The following is a 27440-nucleotide window of genomic DNA, read 5'->3' as shown; positions in this document are numbered from 1 at the left end:
TAAGCAGTCTTAACCAAGACTATATCAGTCTGATGTGGGATTTCAGGGACTGACAGGGGCTGAAGACCTGATCACACCTCAGGTTATTATTGCCGGTTTGAACACTTGCTCCCACTCCATTGAATGACTCGGGTCACAAGTTGTCATTGCTTGGTGGAAAGACAATCTGCGGTCTAATTAAATTGTTCCCTTACCAAGAAACACTTGGTAAAAATTTTGTAGTGTCTAAATCTGTCAGTGGTATATGTCAAGGTGATCCTGCAGATGGCCACACACTAGAGACGCAACATAGGCCTGTGTATCTGTAAAATCATGCTGATAGTGTCAGATCACAGCATGTGAAATGAGCAAACCAGAGACATCATGCCTGTGCATGAGTGCTAGGTTAAAGGAAACATACTGATTTGACCTTTAACTCAAATGAATGTAAAGTTAAAGTCAGTCAGGGAGAACTGCAATGTTATGCAATGAGAACGGCAACTTATATAAAAACCAATGTTTTTGAGTTTTACTTTTAGCTACAACTAAAAAAGTCGAAAAGTAGATGCTGCAGTAACCACAAAAGCGAGATTCATTGATTTCGGCCTGCTATAATGTATAATATTTTTGACCCATCTCAGCAGGCTTTTGCCACAGAAACAAAACAATTGGATTTCTGGAGTAATCAATAGTAACTTTTCCACACATTGTTTAGAATTCATCTTACTGGACACATAATTATTACAAATTGAAGTAAGACATCACCAATGAAGGTAGACAAATGAAAATCCAATACCGTAAGTCAAAAACCAGACAAAAAACAAATTCTAGGAAACTCAATATGAAAAGACTTTTCAATGATGAAATTGGTAGACAAAAGAATGACTGGTAACACTTTTCAATAAGGTTTTATTTGTTGACAAATGATTAACACCATTTCAAAACAAACATACCTGTTAAACATTAAAGCACACTAGTTTGATAAACAGTGCAATTATTTTCCATATTTTGTTGAATATTGACAAATTTATCTACAAATAATGTTTTGAGTGTTTCTTTTCAATCAAAAACTGAGGTGCATAAGCTCAGATCAATGAGGCCTATGATCAATCAGTTCCAAAAATAAATACATAACAAGTAAATACATGTTTTGACTGGGAACACAAAGGTGTTACAGTGTTTTCAACACAGCACAAGAGTTAATAATAAGCTAGTGAAAGCTATGTTTACTTTAAATTATTTACAGGTCTTCATTACATGCATTCCTTGTCCCCAAATTCAGTAGACCAGTGATAATACCTCTTGTGGTGAGATAATGACATTACATATGTGACAATACAGTAGTTTATGTACATTTTTTAAATATAGCTGTGTGAGAAGTACATTACCATTAAAAATTTTGAGGTCAATTAAATTAATTACATATAAAAATATTTTTTCTTTTAACAGAAATTACTACTTCAGCAAGGATGCTTTAAAATGATCGAAAGTTGTTCCAAAAAATTCTGTTCAACTTTCTATTCATCAAAGAATCCTGAAGAAAATGCATCGTTTATTAAGCAGCACAAATGTTTTCAACATTGATAATAAGAAATGTTCCTCAGCACCAAATCAGCATTTTAGATTTATTTTTGAAAGGATCATGTGACACTGAAGACTGCAAATTTTAATACTATTCCAAGTCAAGTCACCTTTATTTATATAGTGCTTTTTACAGTGCAGATTGTGTCAAAGAAGCTTTACAGTGATAGAAGGAACATCATTTTGGCTGTACAGCAGCTCTAGAAGAAAATGGTGTCACAATATTATTATAATATTATTAATTCCACAATATGATTGTTTTTTTTTTTAATCAAATACATATTATTTCTTTCATAGTCATGAGTGACAATGGGGTTTATTTAGATTATTCTGATAGGGAACCCAGCAATCAATTTGCAAAAAGTGTTGAAGCCCAGCAACATTACTTTTTCTTTGGTAATATTTTGTATTGTCTTGTATTGTGTTATAATCTAACGGTCTCTACAGCATGACAGCTTTAAAGATGTAACAAACTGTAGAATATTAATCTTTTCTTTGCACCAGCGCTCAGAAAGAACCCAGTGTTTAAAAAAGTGTCAGCTGTTCTACAAGTGTGAGGTATAGACAATATAAACAAAAGAAATAATGTTCAGGGTGTTCTGGGATATCAGAGTGCCTGGATGTATTCTTAAAAGAATAGTTCCCCATTAAATGAATATTATGACATTATTTACTCACTCTTTTATGCCTCCAAACCCAAACCCTCCAAATATGACTTTCTTTCTTCCACAGAGTAGATGCAGTGAGGTCAGTATTTTGTCTGCATGCCATAGCTCAAAAATATTAAATAAGCATGTTGGACATGAGCAGCTACTTTGAATTTTAAATCAGATTTTGTGAATTCCCATGTTTACAGTAAGTAGAAATGACAATGTGTGAAATGGACAACACAATGCAACAAATTATCTGTTAAACGAACCCCTTTGAAGGACAGCTCAATTAGGATTTCATTTGTAGTGTAATTAGCTGTCATTTTTTCCGTTATTAGTTCCAAGGACAGGGTGTAATTAGGGGGCAGGGGACTTCCCATTCAGGCTTAACATATTTTAGGTTCAGTCCGTAAGTGTGGCTGATTGTATTCCTTGTATTCCCTCAGGAAACTCCACTGCACGCGGAACTACATCCACATGCACCTGTTCGTGTCCTTTATTTTGAAAGCCATTGCTGTCTTCGTCAAAGATGCGGTGCTGTATGATGTTGTTCAAGAGTCTGACAACTGCTCCACTGGCTCTGTAAGTTCATTTTTGCACAGTCTATTTATTTATTTTCTCATAGATCCCTCAGCAGTCTGTAATAGTTTCAGTTAGCAAACCATGTGAGATCCACACGCAGCAAACCAAGTATTCATCTAGCATTGTTAGTAATCAGCATAAATATAGTATATCCCAACTGACCACGTTTACATTTTTTTCATACTCATGGGTCTCGTGGTGTGTTAACAGAAGTGTCTTGGGCCTCTCGACTGTTATGTCTGCTGCTAAACATCCACGGGCATAACTTCACACTCGCTGCTGAATTTACTGCTGTTGGTGACCTCTGTTTGAACCAGCTTGCTAAAGTGCTTGTTCCAATCATTCTGGATGGCGTATACTCCCACTGTTATTGTTGTAGGCCCTCAAGCCAATTCAATTTCACAGATTTTTCTTTCACAACATTGCAAAATCACAAAATGTGATGTGAATTTTGGGTCATTTTTTACACTGACACCATAGGGTATTTCTTTTGTGCTAGTTTTACACTACTGTGCTGGCAAACTGATGTATACTGGTTTGCTAGTGTCCCACTAAGCTTCTTATCTAGTTTAACCAGTAACATTTCAAGAAACTCCACCAGGACTATAGCTGGTTGACTAGTCTCACCAGCTATGTTTTGCTTAAACACCATACTAGCCCCAAACGACAAACCAACCAACAGAAATGTGTAATAGCAGATGGGGGAAGTGACAAAATTTAAACTAAAAAATCAGGTAAAAGAGTGACAGTGACAAAATTATCATTAGACCATGCAAGTAAAATAGCAAAAGTAGTTTAAAAAAGCAGGTAAAAGAGTGACCGTGACAAAGTTAAAATTAGACCATGCAAGTAAAACTAGTAAAAAGCTGGTAAAAGAGTGTCAGTGACAAAATTAAAGTTAGACCATGCAAGTAAAACAACAAAACTAGTAAAACTAGTAAAAAAGCAAGTAAAAGAGTGACAGTTACAAAAGTAACAATATAGCTGCGAGCAGCGATGGCGGGCCCAAGCCCGGTGGCACCGCCACCCCGGTGGCTTCAGGGCAACTGTGCACAGCGGGCAATAGGCACTTAAAACGGTTAAACATCAAAGGACTATGTCAAATTCACTCCACATTTACTGCACTACAAGGTGCCACTATAGAGCCCCTCCTCCCTGCCCATTTTCAAAGGATTACATGTGCCAAGTTTTAACATTATTCTGATGAATTTTGAAGCAAATCAGGTAAAAATAAGAGGGTGATCTCAATGTATGCTGAAAGTGACACATTTTCTGCTTCCAGTTGGTGGCGCTATTACTTTGAATCACAATAGTCACATCCATGTGATCAGCCTTGTACAACGAAGACTAAGCCGAAGTTTCATCAAAATCAATTAATGTATGCAGAAGTTATAACACTTTGTTTCCCTTTTCTTGCCATAAATTCGTTGCCTCGCCACGGCCAAACCGTTTGAGATATCCAAAATCCGTTTGCAATTAAACAACTTCAATGTGTTAGCAACAAGTTAAAAAAAGTTTGGTGTAAATTGGATAAACCCTGTAGGAGCAGTAGTATAAAATTCATAGCCTGTTTTTTCAAAAAATTAACATTCAAACCAAAATAGCTGACTTCCTGTTGGTCGGAGCTAATGAATGTAAATTAGAAAATTGTCCGGCTTGATGAGAACAATATGTGTACCGAGTTTGGTGATTGTAGGAAAAACTAACCCCCCCACTTTTGTCAAAAGGTGGCGCTACTGAGCCCCTCCACCACGCCCATTTCTATGGCTTTGTCCATGTCTACTGGTTGACAATATTGATGTGTGTGTCGAGTTTCATGCAATTTGAAGCATGTTAAGAGCCTCAAAAACACTCAAGAATATTATTACAGTTTGACCTGTTGCCATGGCAACAATATTTCAAATATCAAAAATCCTGTCATAGGTCTACATCTGCTGTGTATTGACATTACACTGATGAAGTTTGAAGCAAATCAGGTAAAAATAAGAGGGTGATCTCAAAACATTTCAAAAAGTGATACACTTCCTGCTGCCAGTTGGTGGCGCTATAACTTTGACTCACAATAGTCACATCCATGTGATCAGACTCCTATAACGAACACACTCGTGAAGTTTCATAAAGATCAATATATGTATGCAGACGTTATAACACATTTCCTGTTTCCTTTTTCTCGCCATAAATTCGTTGCCTCGCCACGGCCAAACCGTTCGAGATATCAAAAATCCCCTGGCAATTTTTAATCATCAGTGTCTTGACTTCATGCTGACCGAGTTTGGTGGCGATCGGATTAATCGTCTAGGAGGAGTATATCAAATTCCAGAGCATGCGTTTTTCAAACAACCCTTAATAGCTGACTTCCTGTTGGCGTGGTGTTTAACTTAGAGCACGAAAGTTGTTCGGCCCGATGAGGTCTATATGTGTACTGAGTTTCATACTAATACGTGCAAGCGTGTTTAATATATGGACCAAATTTTCAGACTTTTTTCAAGGGGGCGCTGTCGAGCCCCCCTGCCACGCCCGGGTACCAGCCTCTCCGGCGTCCTAATGGCCGCGGATTCCAATGTGTGTGCCAATTTTCAAGAGTTTTTGAGCATGTTAAGGCCCCAAAAAGCCCCGGAAGACGGAAAAAAAAATAAAAAAAAAAAAAAAAAAAAAAAATAATAATAATCCTTAGAAGAACAAGAGGGCCCTGCGCGAATTTTCGCTTGGGCCCTAATTAGACCATGCAAGTAAAAAAGTAAAAGTAGTAAAAAAGCAAGTAAAAGAGTGACAGTGATAAAATTAAAATTAGACCATGCAAGTAAAGCAGTAAAACTAGTAAAAAGCAAGAGTGACAGTGACTAAATTAACATTAGAGCATGTAAGTAAAAAAGCAAAAGTAGTAAAAAAAAAAGAAAAAAAAGGGTGACAGTGACAAAATTAAAATTAGACCATGAAAGTAAAACAGCAAAACTAGTAAAACTAGTAAAATAAAAGCAAGTAAAAGAGTGACAGTGACAGAATTAAAATTAGACCATGCAAGTAAAAAAAGTAAAAGTAGTAAAAAAGCAAGTAAAAGAACAGTTACAAAATTAACATTAGACCATGCAAGTAAAAAAGTAAAATTAGTAAAAAGCAAGTAAAAGAGTGTCAGTGACAAAATTAAAATTAGACCATGCAAGTAAAATGTAAAAGTAGTAAAAAAGCAAGTAAAAGAGTGACAGTGACAGAATTAAAATTAGACCATGCAAGTAAAACAGTAAAACTAGTAAAAAGCAAGTAAAAGAGTGTCAGTGACAAAATTAACATTAGACCATGCAAGTAAAAAAGTAAAATTAGTAAAAAGCAAGTAAAAGAGTGTCAGTGACAGAATTAAAATTAGACCATGCAAGTAAAACAGTAAAACTAGTAAAAAGCAAGTAAAAGAGTGTCAGTGACAAAATTAAAATTAGACCATGCAAGTAAAAAAGTAAAATTAGTAAAAAGCAAGTAAAAGAGTGTCAGTGACAAAATTAAAATTAGACCATGCAAGTAAAAAAGTAAAAGTAGTAAAAAAGCAAGTAAAAGAGTGACAGTGACAGAATTAAAATTAGACCATGCAAGTAAAACAGTAAAACTAGTAAAAAGCAAGTAAAAGAGTGTCAGTGACAAAATTAAAATTAGACCATGCAAGTAAAACAACAAAACTAGTAAAACTAGTAAAAAGCAAGAGTGACAGTGACTAAATTAACATTAGATCATGTAAGTAAAAAAGCAAAAGTAGTAATAAATAAAATAAATAAATAAATAAAAAAACAGGTAAAAGGGAAAAAAAATAAAATTAGACCATGCAAGTAAAACAGCAAAACTGGTCAGATAAATTTTTCATGTTTCCATCTAGACCTGCACCAAATCAGCTTAAACCAGTCTGGATCAATTCATGTTTGTTTTAGCTATTTAGTTAAAAATGAGATGAATCAGTTTCACAATATTTAGCAGGGTTGTTCCAATCATCATCGCCTGACTGCAGGGGCGTGTTTAGGTTATTGGGGGCCCTAACCAAATATCCAGGAGGGGGCCCCAGCAAGCGTGTTCAGGGGCAGGGTTGAGGGGTCTGTAGTCTACTTTTCTGTAGTGAGTATACTGTGATTTTTCCCTTCCAGCCTCATACTCACCCGTCCCAGAGTGACACCCCATAAGCACCACCACACTCACTAAATGCATCGAATGCATCTGATCTAGGCTACATGTAATTCTGAAACAATGTGTATGTGTGTGTTATCAACATGTCAATTTATTATAAGCAACACAAGACTTTAACAGCCAATGAAATTTACAGCTGGAGAGACTGGACTGATTTTATACTGTTTAGTGTCAATCACCATCTAACTCAGCCAGTTAAGAGCCTTAGATGTTATATGAATATTGTCCCTGGATCATAGGTTTTATCAGCTGGCAATTTTCAATGCACATTTAAGAGTGCAAGTTGCAACTATTATTAACAATGGAAAGATGAGGCTTATCAGTATGTCACAATATCACCCTGTTTGGACTCTGTTTTGCACCATTTCCTGCCATCATCATAGTTATGCAATTTGAGTCAATCATTTATTTTGGATATACTGTATAACAGTACATGGCAACTAATGCTGTATAATACACATGGGAATCAGTTGGTACTACATTAACATTGAAGGTTAAAACTAACCAATTTGTTTACAAACTTAAAATTTTTATAATAATAAAGTTATAATAGGCCTACTAACTTTAAAATGATTTCTACTCCAATTCGTTTTCTTAAATATAGAACAATTAAATGGTGGCTGTCAACTTGACGGATTTATTCAAACATGCATTATATAGGTGATTAAAGAACATTAAAAAATTATAATTAATATGTAATATGGTGCATATATTTAGCCAAATGCTCCTCTCTAGAGTTAATTTTTCTAGCTGACTAACAAGTTTATGGTCACTGAATATGCTTGTTCTGAGGTAAATGTGACGCTACGTTTGTTTGTTTACTAGCTTTTTTATTACTGTCTTTCCGTGGTTGAACACTGAGTAAGGGATTACACGAGACATGATATGGATTTTGGTAAGTTGTTCTGTATCTTTTAACATACCTTTAGGTGTTCATTCATGTTTATTTTGCGGTGTAACTTGTATTAAAGCAGAGGAGAGGATCAGTTCACGTGTGCGTCAGACTGCCTCTTCTCTTTAACTGTCATTAATCTGTCAGGACACATTAAAGAGCGCCAGATCGCTTTTTTAAGCGGATATACGGAAATCATTTCTCCCTAGGGAAAAATCTCGGGGCCCAACGCAATTGCGTGCTTTGCGTGGTGGGTAAACACGCTACTGCCTGACTGCTAGTAATAGTGAAGGACATTTTCTGAGATGACTCAGCTGTTGAGTTGACTATTGATTGAACTTGACAAAGGAGGATAAACCTCTCAATAAATGTGGCTTCTTATCACAATGTATAGAGTGAGTGTGCTTCTAAAGCAGGGGTCTCAAACTCAAATTGGCTGGGGGGCATTGCTGTGATTGACACCTCATAGGAGGGCCATTTTAACATTCAAGCACAAGAAAGCGCAAAATTTCTGAAAATTTCCTTTCCTTTAATTATTTCTCATGTACTTTAAATTTCATTACTAAAATATTTTTGTCATACTTAAAAAATGTAAACAGCAGTGTCTCTATCATTGTTACATACAGTGTTAGTTTTTAACAGTTAGTGCAAATATTTTCCCTTACTTTATTTTAGTTTAAATAACAACAAAATCTTGCACTGAACAACACTGTACTGAACAAATGCAATCCCTGAATACATTTGTGCACTATTCTATTTATTGCCAGACACCTGGCAGCACTTCTGCTCACACAGCTGAGCCACATTTGTACAAGATGCCGTTTGAGCATCGGTAGCGTTTATTGGTTGCATCAGACATGATTTGGTGGTTTAAATCGACGCTCGCGACTTGCGCAAGTGCTTTTACTCTGGGCAAGCACGCTTATAATGGAAGCGACGTGGTCGCTGACGCTCCTGTGGTGTGGCGTGCTCCTTTTTTCAGCAGCGCCTATGCTGCGGCGAGATGAATAGGCCTACATCTCAACTTTTCAGAATGCCGAACAGCTGATCATAGCTGTACAGAGTGGGTTTTTTTGTTTTTCATCTCCTTAAATATATCTAGTAGTAGAGCTAATGCAAGAACTAGAAATCATTTTATCCTTTGCTGAAGCAGATGCATAAATGGCCCGCGGGCCGGCAGATTGAGACCACTGTTCTAAAGGAAAGTGCCCTGCTGTAACACGTGTCCAGTTTTCAGATCTGTTGTCTCTCAATGTCTGCAGTTTGAGCAGGAATTTACAATAGATCAAGGCCGTCTGTGAGATCTTCAGATGTATGATTCTCTTTCAAACTGAGCAATTGACTTTTAAGGCAAGTGGATTTTAAATGCAAAATGCTTTTTACAACAATGATTGTAGGTACAAAAAGGTTTGAAATGGTCTGAAACACTGTGGCAGAAAGGATGCACATGTTTAAATGTAGACAGTCCAATCGAGTTGCTCTTTTCACGGGTCATTTGCTGAAAATTCATGTCGCTCCAGGCTTTTTCTGTGGAACAAAATGTCAAATGAAAATGTCTATGAAAAATGGTTCTACCTCAGAATTTACAATAAAAAATAGTCACAAAAAATTCTAACATATTCTTATTTTGGTGCCAAAACAAATGAATAACCATCTCTTGACATAAATTGCAAAAGCCACAGTTTACATCTGTATCTACGATTCATACTGATTCGTACATCAGTTTGCTAGGCTGAGATTTGGATCCATGTTTTTTTTCACCCATTACAGAGCCTATATATTACAATGCTTACATTTCTATAAAGAACTACTAAGCAGTGCCCCTCAAAGCACCTTATATCATTCATCTGCATAAAAAAATATTACTAATCTACTGTGGAATCAGTGAAATATTCACAGCTAGGTTATGTGTCAAGCTGACTTATTAGCGTTATTCTCACCTCTAAATAACAGTAGGCCCATGGGCAATGGCAGAATGACTGATTGCCATGAAAACAGTGTTACAAAAAGAATTAGTCAGAGTGGTTTTATGTATGATACATAATAAATGCATTATAAAAAGCAGTTGAGAGGTCCGGCTCAGCAGAAGGTGTTTGTTAGCCATTTGTGTAGTTGAGCCTGCAGCGAAAGCTTTCTATTTATTTCAGGGCCATGTGCCCTGAGCAAGAGGCTGCAGCTCTCAGAGTAATTTGGGATGATTTGTGTGCATTAGAACTATGAGCCGGATCCATTCATCCTGCGCTGCCTCATTTTACAAGCCCAAAAGGAGAAAGCATCATTCAGAGCCTTCTGCTGTCTAAACTGTCAATTGCTTCATCCACCCAATTCTTTTCTTTTGCCTGTAAGGCAGGAGCTCTCATTCTGAGAGTGTTGCAGAGAGGAACAGAATTTAAGATGTGTTAATCTTTCTATGATCCTCAGATCACGGAGCTCAAAGAAGTATTTTTAGAAAGACTGAGAGTTTTATTGTTATGTACAAAACTACATATTTTCAAAATCAAGGTGGGTGTCTGAACTCGACCTATCAATCTTTTGGAAGCCCTAGGTAATAGGTGCTTTTAAAGGGAAAGTTCACCCAAAAATGAAAATTCTGTCATCATTTACTCACCCTCAAATTGTTCCAAACCTGTATAAATGTATTTGTTCTGCTGAGAAACAAAGGAAGATATTTGGATGAATGTTTGTAACCAAGCAGATCTCGCCCCCCATTGACTACCATAGTAGGAAAACAAATACTATGGTAGTCAATGGGGGGTAAGATCTGCTTGGTTACAAACATTCTTCTATATATCTTCTTTTGTTGACTTAAAATTTACTGGCCATAAATATATGTTTTACTGTTTTTGCAAAAGCGGACAGTTATGACACCAAACTTTTAAATACCAGTGAATATTCATAATTCTCTATGCCAATTTTGATACCACAGATAAAAACTACTAGCTTAACTAATATAAATTTAAAACATTATTAAAGACAAGTAAACTGTCATGAATTGGTGGTGTTGGTTGTTGTGGCAAGCATTGAGCGACAACAACTGAAGATCCAAACGCAGTTTATTGAGAACACAATCCAAAGTATTAGTCCATTAAACAGGCAGAAGGACAGAGCACAGTAAATTAGTCCAAACAAACAAACAAGACCAGAGGGCATCAAAGACCAGGAACATAGAAAAAGGGGAAACGCTCAGTAATGCTGTGAACCACGAGACAAGACTTTGCAACGAGATAAACAATAGAACAGGGTTATGAGGAGAGAGACACAGGAATAACGAGGTAATGGGAAATAGCTGCACATGATTACACAGATCAGACAGACAAAGCATTGTGGGAAACTGAGTCCATGATGTGTGTATTGTCAGTGGCAGCTGGCGGGTGTGACATAAACAGTCAGTAATAAAATAAGAACAAATAATCAAATTATAAGCAATAGCACATATAAATACAATAGAACAAAGATACAAATGAAATAAACAGTGATTTTCAGGTTTTTCAGTCCGGTCTAACAAGTTCCCTTTCGTGTCTTGCGCCTAAATATTTAAATTGGCAAGGCTCAAATTTTCATGGCGATGCCACACTGGCCCGTCAACTGTTCACATTTGTTCACGCTCATGTTCTCACAACATTGCATTGTTAGAATTCATAAAAATGTTACCGGCCAACTGGAGATTGACACCATTTCATATTCGCCAATTGCCGATTTTTACTTGCATTTGGCGCTTGGTGAGTGTTAATTTTAGGCCCTGTATGTATGTATGTATTATTTAAAATATTTTCTTAAGTTATCTTTAAACAGAATACAAATAAAATTATTATTCTTGAACACACTGTCTTGGTTTGAAGTTGGTAAGATTTTAAAATGTTTTTGAAAAAAGTGTCCTATTCTCACTAAGGCTGCATTTATTTGATAAAATACAGTAAAACCGTAATATTGTGAAATATTATTACAATTTAAATACAAACCCGATTCCAAAAAAGTTGGACACTGTACAAATTGTGAATAAAAACAGAATGCAATTGTGTCTCTCAATGTCTGCAGTTTGAGCAGGAATTTACAATAGATCAAGGCCGTCTGTGAGATCTTCAGATGTATGATTCTCTTTCAAACTGAGCAATTGACTTTTAAGGCAAGTGGATTTTAAATGCAAAATGCTTTTTATACAATTTAAATACAAACCCGATTCCAAAAAAGTTGGGACACTGTACAAATTGTGAATAAAAACAGAATGCAATTATGTGGAAGTTTCAAATTTCAATATTTTATTCAGAATACAACATAGATGACATATCAAACTGAGAAAATGTATCATTTTAAGGGAAAAATAAGTTGATTTTAAATTTCATGGCATCAACAGCTCTCAAAAAAGTTGGGACAAGGCCACGTTTACCACTGTGTGGCATCCCTTCTTTTTATAGCAGTCTTCTCTGGGGACTGAGGAGACAAGTTGCTCAAGTTTAGGAATAGGAATGTTGTCTCATTCTTGTCTAATGCAGGCTTCTAGTTGCTCAACTGTCTTAGGTCTTCTTTGTCGCATCTTCCTCTTTGTGATGCGGCAAATGTTTTCTATGGGTGAAAGATCTGGACTGCAGGCTGGCCATTTCAGTACCCGGATGTTGTAATTGATGCAGTATGTGGTCTGGCATTGTCATGTTGGAAAATGCAAGGTCTTCCCTGAAAGAGACGACGTCTGGAATGGAGCATATGTTGTTCTAGAACTTGGATATACCTTTCAGCATTGATGGTGCCTTTCCAGATGTGTAAGCTGCCCATGACACACGCACTCATGCAACCCCATACCATCAGAGATGCAGGCTTCTGAACTGAGCGCTGATAACAACTTCGGTTGTTCTTGTCCTCTTTAGTCCGGATGACATGGCGTCCCAGTTTTCCAAAAAGAACTTCAAATTTTGATTCGTCTGACCACAGAACAGTTTTCCACTTTGCCACAGTCCATTTTAAATGAGCCTTGGCCCAGAGAAAACGCCTGCACCTCTGGATCATGTTTAGATATGGCTTCTTTTTTGACCTATAGAGTTTTATAGCATGGTGGATTGTGTTCACCGACAATGTTTTCTGGAAGTATTCCTGAGCCCATGTTGTGATTTCCATTACAGTAGCATTCCTGTATGTGATGCAGTGCCGTCTAAGGGCCCGAAGATCACAGGCATCCAGTATGATTTCCGGCCTTGACCCTTACACACAGAGATTGTTCCAGATTCTCTGAATCTTTGGATGATATTATGCACTGTAGATGATGATAACTTCAAACTCTTTGCAATTTTTCTCTGAGAAACTCCTTTCTGATATTGCTCCACTATTTTTCGCTGCAGCATTGGGGGAATTGGTGATCCTCTGCCCATCTTGACTTCTGAGAGACACTGCCACTCTGAGAGGCTCTTTTTATACCCAATCATGTTGCCAATTGACCCAATAAGTTGCAAATTGGTCCTCCAGCTGTTCCTTATATGTACATTTAACTTTTCCGGCCTCTTATTGCTACCTGTCCCAACTTTTTTGGAATGTGTAGCTCTCATGAAATCCAAAATGAGCCAATATTTGGCATGACATTTCAAAATGTCTCACTTTCAACATTTGATATGTTATCTATATTCTATTGTGAATAAAATATAAGTTTATGAGATTTGTAAATGATTGCATTCCTTTTTTATTCACAATTTGTACAGTGTCCCAACTTTTTTGGAATCGGGTTTGTATATTTATTTAAAATGTAATTTATTCCTGTGATGGCAAAGCTGAATTTTCAGCATCATTCATCTTCAGTGTCACATGATCCTTCAGAAATCATTCTAATATGCTGATTTGCTGCTTAAGAAACATTTATTATTATCAATGTTGAAAATTCTGTTGATTAATATTTTTGTGAAAACCGTGATCAATGAAATTCAAATGAACAGCATTTATTTGAAATAGACATCTTTTGTAATATTATAAATGACTGCTGTCACTTTTAATGAATTGAATGCATCCTTTTCTTTTAAAAAAAGAAAAAACTCTTACTGACCCCAAACTTTTGATCAGTAGTGTATGAAGAAATGAACATTTTAGCTTTTTTTAAGAGGTACTACTTGAATATTTGGTTATTTCTTACTTTAAAATATTTTTCCCTCTCTCCTTTGCGACTCCAGTTTGATACTCCATGAACTAACCATCTTGCACATTCCTATAGTTTATTGTAGTTTCATTGATATGAACATTACAGATCATTAACTGTGTTCAAACAGTTGTATAGCACCACATCTAGAGGCCTCAACAACATAGTTTTGTTTATATCGAACAGTCAAAAGTTAGGAGTCATTATTAATTCATTCTGCTCTTGAGCATGAGGACATGGCATTTTCAGCGTGATGCTTTATCTTTGCCCTGTTTTTTCTTTTTGCCTTCAACCACTTATACCCTCCTGTCTGATTTCATTCCATTGTGTTTGTCTCACAGTTATTTGTTTATAGTCTTCCTGCAGTCTGCCTGCCATGTCTCACTGTCTTCCCGTAACAAATCCTCTCTACCTCCCACCGGTTCCACCCAAACAGAACCACTGCTTTCAGGAACCCAAAAAAATGGGAGCACTGGCTAGGCAATACATGACTTACATACCTACAGATATTAGGGTTTGTAATTTGAGGAATTACAAATATAATTTTATCTTTCCCTGTGTATGTTTTTACTAACTTAAAAATGGTCCTTTTAATTACTGTTCAATGAAGGGTACCTTGGGGGAAAGTAGTAGTCACACTGCGTACTTTTTTGTATCATCGTGGTAAATATCAGGATGCACCTACTCTGCTAAAAGATGAGCATTCAAGGGTGTGAATGACTTCTTCAAAGCCATTTTTATTTCCTCTGTCTCTGATTTTCAGGTTGGCTGCAAAGCTGTGATTGTCTTTTTCCAGTATTGCATTATGGCAAGCTTTTTCTGGCTCCTTGTGGAAGGTCTGTATCTTCATGCTCTGTTGGCCGTCTCTTTCTTCTCAGAGAGGAAGTACTTCTGGTGGTATATTCTGATTGGTTGGGGTAGGTGTCCGAATATTTATGTGCATCTTACTCACCCTTTTGTTAACCTTTGATATACTGATTATGTCAGTAAAGCGACTGACTCAAACGCTCTCATTTTACCTTGCTGCAGGAGGCCCAATGATTTTCATCATAGCTTGGAGCTTTGCCAAGGCTTACTTCAATGATGTGGGGTAAGGTAAACGATTCAGTCAAAGGCTTAAATGATTTTATGTAAAAATCAAGACATAAAATTATGCAAGCAAAAATGTATACATGACATTTGTATGTCGTTTCCCCCCCCCCCAGATGTTGGGATATAATTGAAAATTCCGACTCATTCTGGTGGATTATCAAAACCCCGATATTAGCTTCAATTCTGGTGAGATGCCCTTTGTCTCCTACAGTATCTGACATGACATGTATTTTATATTTTTGTGCTTTTATATATTTGCATATTTTAAATATTAGTTATTGTGACGAGTGTTAACGAGCGCCAGCTGCGCGTTGCACCGGTCTCGAGTCTCTCACGGAGGAGCTCCGGAAGCATAAAAGGGGAGCGACATTCAACATTCAACACAACTTTAATATATAAAACAAACAAATACAAAATGAAAGTAAATGCCGGCAGACCCTCACGGCCGTCTGCCGGCCACACAAACATAATAAAACAGAACATTCTAATATGCTGATTTGCTGCTCAAGAAACATTTAATGTGTACAACTGTACAAAATATTTGTGTACAATATTTTTTTTCAGGATTATTTGATGAATAGAAAGTTCAAAAGAACAGTGTTTATCTGAAATCTAATCTTTTGTAACATTATAAATGTCTTTACTGCCACTTTTGATTGATTTAATGCATCCTTGCTGAATAAAAGTATTCATTTCTTTAATTTCTTTTCAAAAAAATTAAAATAAAAATTCTTACTGACCCCAAACTTTTGAACGGTAGTGTATAATGCTACAGAAGCTTTGTATTTCAGATAAATGCTGTTCTTTTGAACTTTCTATTCATCAAGGAATCCTGAAAAAAAAGTACACAACTGTTTTCAACATTGAAAATAATCATAAATGTTTATTGAGCAGCAAATCAGCATATTAGAATGATTTCTGAAGGATCATGTGACACTGAAGACTGGAGTAATGATGCTGAAAATTCAGCTTTGCATCACAGGAATAAATTACTTTGTGAAATATATTCAAATAGAAAACAGTTATTTTAAATTGTAATAATATTTCACAATATTACTGTTTTTTACTGTATTTTTAATTAAATAAATGTAGCCTTGGTGAGCAGACGAAACTTCTTTTAAAAACATTAAAAATCTTAGTGGTTCCAAACTTTTGGACTGTACTGTATATTTAGATTTTATTTGTATATTTTCATTCTTTTGTATTTATATAGTTTTAGTGCATTCTCTTTTCTATAGTTTTATTAATGCTTTGATTTTTATATTTTCTATATATTTGAATATATCGTCGCTGCCCGATGAAACTCACGTATGTCCAAAACGGTTACTTTTCAGGAAGTGAAAAAAACACCGTATTTCAAAAGCAGTTGAATGTAGCGTTGTCATACTTGGTACGGCATCTTTACATGTAACCATATTCTTGCCAGTGTAATGATATAATCCACATTTGACCAAAATTGAGTTTAAATGGACATACGTGCATATTTTACAGTAACGGTGGTCGATACACGTTCTTCCGATCATTAACGTTAATTAGAATGGCCAAGTCGCGTTTCATATTGACAGATGAATACGCTCAGTTTATTAAATAGCCTACGTCTTAGTTTATTAAATACGCTTAGTTTATTTAATATTAATTATAAATTTATTAAATGTCTCTTGCAAACTATGAAGGGACAATGAATCAATACACTGACATGGTAATGCTAGACAGATACTTTGTTTGCACAGTCCTACCGTATTTTGTCACTCCTAGACGTACGTCTGGCGTCAGGGGGGAAACGTTTACCTCGATAAAGGAAAGTCATTGTCTCACCAGGCTATGTTTATTTGCAATGTAACCTCACAGTGTTATTCGGCTATCCAGTGCTGAGCTTCGATGAAACTTCACGAGACCGGCGAGATGCTTCCACAGGGCGGGAGATACGCAGCGTGATTGACAGCTTTGACACCAAATGGATATACGTGAAAATCAGATGACATGATTTCACAACTTTTCATTGGCCATTTAGATATGTGAAGCATACTGTATACGGAAATGAACCTGGACATTAAATCCGTCGAAAAATCTCAAAATCTGCAAAATGGACATACGTGTTTTTCATCGGACAGCGACGATATTTTCAGTCTTTCATATTTTTATATAGTAATTTTTTAATATATTATTTTATTTTTATATATTTTTATTCTTTGGAATTTTTGTATATTTTGTCAATTTTTTGCTTTCTCCTGAAAGAAAAGGCAAATTTTCATGATCTTTATTATGTTCCTACAAATCCATGGGTTAATCTGGCTCCACATAAGTAATATAAATTTCCCCTGTAATAATTACTGAAAGCTCTCAGATTACAAAAAGTGATTAGAGCTCCTAATAATTATTGTGAAAACTTCATAGCAATAAATCTCTCTTTTTTTTTTCTCTCAGTTTTGCTGCTTGTTTATACCCTTACAATATAATGATTTGCCTTATAGTCCTGAGTGTTAAGATTTAAGTAACACACAAAACGTGTTGACGTATGTGCCAGGCAATGTTTCCCTCCAGGGATTTACATTATACATGAAACATCAATAAGGGCTGAAAGGTGTGAAAAACATTCTTAAAAGCCTTTCTTGGCTTTTCTTTTAAGACATTTAAAGGAAAGAGAGAAGAAATTGAGAGAGAGAATGAAAGAGAGAGAGATCCGTCACTCTAATCGAATGTTTATGTCAATTTATTTATAGTGTCTGGGTTTTGCTATTTTAGGCTGGAATACTGAAGCACTTCTTGTCTTCCTCCACTCAGACATGCCTATTGCACAGTTACTGCTTGTTTTTGCTGATCAGAAAGTAAACAGTCTTAATACAGTCCATCTTAGAGTTAATGTTGTCTATCTCGCTGCCATCTTAAGGAGGTAGTTTTGTTCTGTACCTTTGCTAATAGACGTCATTCTCTGCTTTCTTCGAGAAGCAATAATAATCACTGTGCTTCAGGACCATTGACTTTATGACCCCTCAGTGATTTCAGGAATCTTTGCTGAATCACGACACGAAGCTGTTCAAAATAACAACACCCACTATTTGGTTATTTTGTTTTTCCACCAACAACAGATGAACTTTATCCTGTTCATTTGTATCATCCGGATACTGCGGCAGAAGATCAACTGTCCTGACATTGGGAGAAATGAATCAAACCAATATTCGTAAGTATTTTGGAGTTTTTGCATTAAAGTAAGATTAATTTTGTAATGCTGCCTTCACATGCTCTCGGAATTATCATAAATACGAGTTTCCTAAATAAAAATTTCACATGAACACCCTCCCATTTCGAAACTTGAATGCGATGAGCTCATAATCACGACTTCAGAAGTGGGATTTATCAAATTTCCGATAGCACGTGAAGGCAGCATTAATCTCCCCACTCTGCTGAGAAGACCAGCTTGAAATTTAAAAGGGATAGTTCACACAAAATGAAAATTCTGTCATCATTTACTCACCCTTGCGTCATTCAAAAGCCATTTGACTTACTTTCTTCTGTGAGACACAAAAGGAGATGTTAGGCAGGATGTTAGTCTGGTGTGAGACATCTTGACAAATGTGAATGAGATTCGAGAACTGCAGCAAAGGTGAAGATTATATGTGAATTGCGACTTAAATTTCAGTCTTCAGTCCTTACAGCTGTAGTATGACTTCAGAATACTTGGAATATAGGAAATGAGTCATATGACTACACTGTAAAAAAAATAAAAAGTTGAGAAAACTTAAAAGTTTAAGGCAACAAACTTCAGCAGATTTTTGAGTTTTGTCAATTTGTTGTATTCAGTTTATACAACAAAAAGTTGAGAAAACTCAAAAATCTCCTACAAAAACAAGTTGAGAAAACTCAAAAATCTGCTGAAGTTTGTTGCTTAAACTTAAGTTTTCTCAACTTTTGCTTTTTTACAGTGTACTTTTACTTTATATTTTTGTATCCTTTTTGAAGCTTGAAAATGAATAAATCATGATCGAATATTCATTTTTTGGGGAAACTATCCCTTTAAATGCTCGATAAGATTGGTCTAGCTGGTAGACCAGCCTGAGGCTGACCAGCAAAACCAGCAGAAAACAAAAGCCGATTGGCCACAAGAGTCTTGTTGGTTAAGACAGATATGAAGTCTGATGAGGACATCAGCTTCTAAAGCACAACTTCTGCTGTAGACCAGCTATTCTGGTCTTTTTGGCTGGGTGAGGATGGGAGGTACATGAGAAACATTTTAGTTTATGTAATTTTAACACGGGCATAAAATATGGGGATATTTTAGCTGGTCTCTCTAGCAGGGAGTGAGAGCCGGCTGCACTGCAATCTCATCATCTAAAATGTCACTGGCTCTCTCCGCCATTGTTCGGATGATTTAATGTCCTTTGTCCTTGAGTAGCTCTGCACTATGCAGTTCGCACAAAACAAGACTCATTTCTTAAGCACCTCCAATTTTCTACCCAGCATCACTAATGTTGTTATTCCAAAAGTATGCTTTTCGATATTACCTCGTAATAATATCATTCTCAGCCCCACGCTGAGTGCAGGTTATGAATGACACCAAAGTATCGCATAAAGCTATTTATGTTTTTTCTCCTCTTTTCTATAGGAGGCTGGCAAAATCCACACTTTTGTTGATTCCACTCTTTGGGATAAACTTCATCATATTCGCTTTCATTCCTGAGAACATAAAAACTGAACTAAGGCTTGTGTTTGACCTCATTCTTGGGTCATTTCAGGTACGTCTGAGGATTTAATCACTCAAACTAGCTGTAAAAACAAAACGTAGAGCCCAAATATCAATAGTCCCAAGTGACAGGAAATGCTCTCAGGCTAATGGTAGGACTGTTGTTCAGATAGCAGAATAGTTTAATGATGTCTGGTAGAACTGCTCAGGGGTCCTCAAACAGTCTCCAAAGAGAATCTCTGTCTCACACACTTTAGCTATTGGCTGTTGTTGTTTTTTTTAATGGCATAATTGGGTGTTTCTTCAACTGTGGGCACTTTTTGCCCTGCAGATGTTTAGAAAATAAATGCTTTTAAAAACACTGTTCACACTCATTAGTTTATTCATTTTAATTTAAGATCATGGACATTTCCACCACATATTAAATGATGTAATGTGTTTAATGACATTCTGTGTTGGAAATTATGGTGGTGGAAGAAAAAAAAATTAAACAAAATGTTTGACTCCTTTGTCTTAGCAAGACATTTTATGCTTTTTTTGTATCCTAAATACATATACATAAATACAGCTTGATTAGAAATGACAATCTTTTTTATGAATTTTATGATAATTTTTTATTCTCATTATACTTTTCAGAAAACTTTATTAGGGTAAACAAAATGCCACAGCTGTAGTCAGTTTTATTTAAATCATTTTTATACAATAAATATTGAAATTATTTATGTTTATTTTATTTTTTGTTAAGATAATCTTAGCTTTAAAGATGAAATTGTTTTTTTTTGTTGTTTTTTTTATTGATATATACATATATATTTTTAATATTAACAAGACTGAGTAAAACAATAAAATCTTAAAAAAACAAATTTGAAAAAAAAAAAAAGATAAAGGCATGGTAGAAAGTTTTCAAATGTGACCTTCATATTAAAAAAAACAACAACAGCAACAAAAAAACCTTAGTTTTAATAAAAATAAGCTCTGGGGACAAAAAATACCCCAATTATAAGTTTCTTAGGCACACTCTAAAAACTAATTCAGGGGACCTTTAGTCATTACTTAAATATATATATTGTTGTGAAATAAAAAATCAAGTTCTGAAATGCTGTTAGACTTTTTACTTGTAATTGTTATTTCATTGAGCTTGGATGACACAAATTATGCCTATTGATTCGATATACTATCATGACTTAATAGAAGACTCATAGTTAAATGAGTCATTTTCAGTTAATCAAAAATGTATTTAATTTTAAGTTCTGTTAATGTAAAATACAATCTGATGACGTGTAATTTAGACAAACTTAAGTGAAACTGGGCTGGGATTTATATTTCCCATCATGCTTTGCCCATGGCACTTGAAAGGGAGAGTAAATGCTAAAATTAAGTGTTATATAATGTTTTTTGCACAAGATTAATGGTAAGGGAGATTTAGCAGTAATTAGTGTTTTGTTATGCTAATTTAGAAGAGTTTCTGTTAATGTGGGTTTTTGGAGATTTACCATCATGGTGACAAGCGGTGCTTGGTAAGTGTTACCAAGCATGTTACTTGTTACTTAGAAATGCGTTTTATCGTGTCCAAAAAGCGTCTTCACTTTACTTAAAACATTATGTTGGATCAACTTAAATAGTTGCATTCATGTTGACAATTTTTAAGGTCATGTTGCTTAGAAATGTGTTTTTATTGTGGCAAAAAACCGTCTTCACCTTACCTAAAACATTATGTTGGATCAACTCAAAATATTGCTTTAAATTAATGTAATTCTCCTAATTGGCTTAAGTTAAAAATTCTAGTGGAAAACGTTAACATATTTTTTTTTGTTGAACCAATGTTTTATTTTTTAGAGTGCAGAGCCACCAGAGTGACTAGCATGAATTCAAGAAGGATCTGCCCTGCTTAGTTAAATATACTTTTGTCTGCTTCAGGAGGATTCACCAACCTATATTTTAAGTCCACAGTTATAGACAGTCTGGTGGGAATCTCTAGGCATTTAGCACATTGTCATTCATGTGTGTAATGCTTTGAATGATTAGCCTTGCAATGCCTACACTGTACCTTCAGTGACGTATGAGTAAGTTGTTTTTACTTGTTTTAACAGGGTTTTGTGGTAGCTGTACTCTACTGTTTTCTGAATGGAGAGGTAAGACATGGATGGATGGAATGTTTTAGGTGCATTAATTCACAACTGATCAGAAGGCACTTCCTATATTTAAGTTTTATTCAATTTCTCTAAAGCTAAAACGCCGGAAGCCTGTAATTGGCTTATATTCTGTTAGCTCACATAGGCTGTATATAGCTCTAGATGTACTGGCAGAGGTGGCCTATTACTTTGATATATGCATTGATGTTCATAGCGTCTTGGGGCTTCTTGCTTGTACAGATTAAATAAAAGGGTCACGGGTGCAGGCTGTAGCACCAGGTACATTAGAATAATTTGAAGTGTTCTTTAAGATAAAGATAAAGTTTAGCAGCTATTGCACAAACTTATACTGCTTTCTGTGTGTAAAATGACTGTTTTACCTTAAAACCAATCCAGCCTTATTGGAAATATGTGACTTTGGCTTAGTGTTGTCATGATACCAAAATTTTGACTTCGATACGATACCCAGCTTAAATATCAGGATACCGATACTTAAACGAACAGCAGGAAAAGTAAATAAATAACAAATGACAGAACTTCTTTCTTCACCAGTGTGCAGACTGATAATTCTGGATTTGAGCTTCATTGCTGTGAAGTTAGAGTTAGATTTAATATATATATATATATATATATATATAATGTTTATTATTTTCATGCTCAATAAAATTGTAAATTACTTGCTGTTATGCTTTTTTGCTGTTTTTTATATATATATATATATATATATATGTAGGTATTTTTGACAGTAGGCCTAAGATTATTGTAAAAATTAGATTACTGTAAATACTTAGAGCAATGTTATTAAAGCATAAATTAGTTTAAAATAACCATATATACCCTTCACATATTTACATATTTTTAAATTAATTTTATTTTTGCAATCAGATATCACTTATTAAACTTAATAAGTACTCAATAATACACCTCAGGTCTGCTTGCACGAGTAAAATAAATAAATAACACTCATTTAATGTTTGAGAGCATAAACATAATGCTGGTATCACATTCACTAACCTGCCGCTCTTTAAATTATTTGTACAAATCGGGATGTTTGACGGCAAGATGCTTTTGACTCCCTTCGCTTGCGTTATTTTGTAACATCTTTTGCAGACGGGCTTTGTGGCGTCCGTGGGCTTGCCCTGACTGTCGGCAATGTAAGCAAAATAATGCCATATTTCGCTTCGTGCATCTGCTTTCTCAATAATTTGTGGACAGTCTGCAAGAGCACCTAAATTTACAACCATACCTCTCATTTCGTCACCATAAAAGCCGTTGCGCAGTTGAGAGGAATAAACACGCACTCGATTTGCCTCAGAAGCAGCGCGCTGCACGCACACTGCCCCCTGCTGTCGCACTTTAGGAAATACAGCTGGCACTCAAAGTACCGGTACTAATAAAATGAAGAACCGAACCGTTTTTAAAGGTGCCCTCGAATGAAAAATTGAATTTATCTTGGCATAGTTAAATAACAAGAGTTCAGTACATGGAAATGACATACAGTGAGTCTCAAACTCCATTGTTTCCTCCTTTTTATATAAATCTAATTTGTTTAAAAGACCTCCGAAGAACAGGCGAATCTCAACATAACACCGACTGTTACGTAACAGTCGGGGTGTACGCCCCCAATATTTGCATATGCCAGCCCACGTTTCCAACATTATAAAAGGCATTAGACAAGGGCAGCCAGTATTAACGTCTGGATCTGTGCACAGCTGAATCATCAGACTAGGTAAGCAAGCAAGAACAATAGCGAAAAATGGCAGATGGAGCAATAATAACTGACATGATCCATGATAACATGATATTTTTAGTGATATTTGTAAACTGTCTTTCTAAATGTTTCGTTAGCATGTTGCTAATGTACTGTTAAATGTGGTTAAAGTTACCATCGGTTATTACTGTATTCACGGAGATAAGAGAGCCGTCGCTATTTTCATTTTTAAACACTTGCAGTCTGTATAATGCATAAACACAACTTCATTCTTTATAAATCTCTCCAACAGAGTAGCATTAGCCGTTAGCCACGGAGCACTATCAAACTCATTCAAAATCAGAAGTAAACAATATAACAGTATACAATACTCACATAATCCGACGCATGCATGACGAACACTTTGTAAAGATCCATTTTGAGGGTTATATTAACTGTGTAAACTTTGTTAAGGCACTGTTCAAGGCAAGCGTGAGCTCTGTGGGCGTGGACCACGGGATTTAAAGGGGCCGCAGCATAAAATCGGCGTGTTTATAATGATGCCCCAAAATAGGCAGTTAAAAAAATTATAAAAAAAAATCTATGGGGTATTTTGATCTGAAACTTCACAGACACATTCAGGGGACACCTTAGACTTATATTACATCTTTTAAAAACATAATCTAGGGCACCTTTAAAAGCAGGGTATCGCGATACCTTTCTAGTACCGGTATATCGTGCAACACTACTTTGGCTACATTTCTAGAAAACCTAAAATACGCTGCTCAGGGTACATTTTGTCATACATTTTCAGGTGAAATAAACATTGGAGGTAGTAAAACACCAACAATTTTTGTTCCTTTTCACACAAATTATGATTAAAGATTTATTTATGCATGGTTCCTTGCACAATACTGTTATGAATTATGATAGTGCACAATTTGTAAACTTTCAAAACTTTCAACTCATTTTAATGTGATTTTTTTTAATGTGAGGTTTTGTTGTTTATTTTGTACGAAACTGCAGAGCATGGCTGCATTTTATCCATCACCAACTGATTGCATTGGATCTTGTCTGTCTCTCAGGTCCAAGCTGAAATCAAGAGGAAATGGAGACGATGGCACCTTGAAAGATTTCTGGGTCCCGACACCAAATACCAGCACCCGTCCATGGGCAGCAATGGCAACAACTTCAGCACGCAGATCTCCATGTTGACTCGCTGCAGCCCCAAGACTCGTCGTGCCTCTGCGTGTCAGGACGAAACGTCCATCACAATCTAACCTATCATCTACAACGACGTGGTATTGCCATGACGATGTTCCGGTACTGAAATAGTTCTGAATTTCAGTTACTACATATAATTCTTTGGAGGTATGAGCTACTAAACCTTACATTTTTGCTGAATATAGCTCAGTTTGATGCCATAGAAGTCACTGACGAGGTACTTGTATGAACAACTCAATATCAGATCACCTCCTGCAACACATAAAACCTGTAAATAAAGCCACGGTGATCTTTTGGAGAGCAGAGATATTGTAGTTCTAGACTTTTTCAGTCATTTTATGCCGACTTGGCTCAGCAAGGACACAGATGCAACAGCATCATCGAGAATGAATGATGATACGTTGTAGGAAAAAGAGGTTAGGGATTCTCTACCTGGACTGCTCTTATATATTTTTGCTAATGAGGTGAGTTAAAAAACAAAAAAAACAAAACAAAAAGGCAACCAAAAGTGGATTGTTGAATATCCAATATATGGAGATACACTGTAGAGACCAAATGTGATGTTTCTTTGAAACATTGTCGTTCATAATTTTTTTTTTGACGATGTTTTCAGATCTGTGTGTGTGTGTGTGTGTGTAGGCATGTTTGGAAGCCGATGCCCTTCTCTGCACTATCATTCCAGATCAGTCATCCCAGCAGTGTCAACATTCAGTGTGCATGCTTGTTTTACTGTCATTGTGCCACGTATCGCAGTGACATGATGGTTTTATGGTCTAATGACAAATCCTTTTGTGCAAAGAACAAACTATCCATTGTGACATCAATGTTCCTGCCAAGGACGGCACTGTTGGAGCTTGATAAAACTGTCATGGACTTTGACAATGCTTATTATTAATCTTAATGAATAATACACGTCGACCAATTCATGCTAACAGTGGAAGTGGTACTTGAGTGCATTGTAAGTCTTTGCACTAATATTATTGGTGTGGCATCTGTAAACTTACCATCTCCATTGTACTGTGACACAAAATAGATTTTCATGTCCTTTCAGTGCTTGTTCAACTAGAAGGATTTTGGTGTTTATGTACAAGCTAAATGGAAATGAAAAAAGCAGGCCATACTGTCACACCAATGCTCTTGTCTCACAGTTTTTATTCATTGGGATGGACTTGCAGCCAGATCAAGGCTTGTGAAGTTCCGGAAAGCGACTCAAACTGGGTCAGTGCCACATCAAGGTAGTTCAGTGTGGATTGTGGTCTCTCATGTTTTTGTTTCCAGTGGAGAAAATAATTATGTACAGTCACATCTGATAATATATAAAGGGAATGTACAGTAAATTAATTTCAATGCTACAGATGGGGCGTCTCGCAAAGGTTGTAGTAAAATATATGTGTTTAAGCCTCAAATCACTGCCCAACATTGTTCGATTACTTAATTTTTTTAAATGTTAAATGTGTGATTAGCCAGATTACCTCTCATCTGTCACAATAAAGAATGTATATTCTTATAAAAATATGTTGAAGTTCAAAGATCAAACATCACTTTAAGTTAGCTGGCTTTGTGAACTTTATATAAGTGCTTAGGAAAAGGTGCCTATTTTATTCAGTTGTGCTGTACAGGCTGTGTCTGGTTTTGGAATGATGTGTACATACACTGGTTGTTGTAGATTCATTTGGTGAAGCTTAATATGTCAGCACACGGCAGAAGAACTGGATGTTGTGTATATTAACTGTGTATTTGTGCTGTGAAAGTGAGTAATATTTGTCCATACCGCATGCTATACGGGCAACATACGGTACATTTCAAATAAGAAATTCACAATAAGCATGACCCAAATTCTTTACAGTCATGTGTACATATACTGAATATTTTTGTATCCACATTTAAACAAGCTTGATACATGGTATATGTATTTTTGTAACATCTGGGACCATTTTCCATTGTTGTTTTAATGTTCACAATCAACAATTTTAAATAAACAACTTAAGCTGTACATTTGCATTGCAATTTTGTGACTGCATATAGACCTTATGTGCCAGAGAAACAAGCACGCATCCATCTTTAGAGTTTTGTCTTTGAACTTGCGTTTTTGCGGTAGCTCTGTATATTTATGGCATCGCTGTCGAAGAGTAATTAGCTGGTGAAGTGGATTTATTTATTGTAGAGTTAATGAAAGTTATCATGAGCATTGTAATGTTTGAAGTGGATGTCATAACAAATGTCAGTAGACCAGGAAGTTAATAAATCCGTATGATCTTACCTTCATGCTGATACAAACCAGAAGACAGAAAACAACGAGCACAGCGCAGAATAGGGGAAATCATAATTGACCCTATTTACTTTATTAATCTTGTGATGATCAATTAATCTGTGCAAGTTAATCCAGAGAAAGGATTATCTTTGTCTTCATAACCTAAAAATGGTGTTGAATTAGCTGAAATGTCTTTTTGTTGTTGTTGTTGTTTTGTTAAAGAGGACCAATAATGCCCCCTTTACAATATGTAGTATAAGTCTCTGGTGTCCCCAGAATGTGTCTGTGAAGTTTCAGCTCAAAATACCCCACAGATCATTTATTATAGCTTGTCAAATTTGCCCCTATTTGGGTGTGAGCAAAAACACGAGGGCGGAGCTTTAACAGCTCATGCTTTGGTTGCTCAACAACAACAAAGC

The 27440-nt window shown here is 35.9% G+C and overlaps 1 protein-coding gene across 1 annotated transcript in view; it reads left to right on the top strand.

Annotated features, from left to right (window-relative positions):
* Positions 1-26763, top strand: part of vipr1b (vasoactive intestinal peptide receptor 1b) — a 79481-nt gene extending 52718 nt beyond the window's left edge. The window contains exons 6-13 of the mRNA XM_048174539.1: positions 2657-2792; positions 14718-14871; positions 14984-15044; positions 15160-15232; positions 18133-18224; positions 19647-19776; positions 21815-21856; positions 24632-26763. Of these exons, the coding sequence (XP_048030496.1) occupies positions 2657-2792; positions 14718-14871; positions 14984-15044; positions 15160-15232; positions 18133-18224; positions 19647-19776; positions 21815-21856; positions 24632-24826 (883 nt within the window). The 3' untranslated portion in view covers positions 24827-26763. The remainder of the gene's footprint in view (positions 1-2656; positions 2793-14717; positions 14872-14983; positions 15045-15159; positions 15233-18132; positions 18225-19646; positions 19777-21814; positions 21857-24631) is intronic.
* The last annotated feature ends 677 nt before the right edge of the window (positions 26764-27440 follow it).

Source organism: Megalobrama amblycephala, linkage group LG22 (assembly GCF_018812025.1).
Source record: "Megalobrama amblycephala isolate DHTTF-2021 linkage group LG22, ASM1881202v1, whole genome shotgun sequence".
In the NCBI taxonomy this organism is placed as follows: domain Eukaryota; kingdom Metazoa; phylum Chordata; class Actinopteri; order Cypriniformes; family Xenocyprididae; genus Megalobrama; species Megalobrama amblycephala.
The sequence above is the reverse complement of the archived record's forward strand: the minus strand, read 5'-3'. Positions and strand labels throughout refer to the sequence as shown.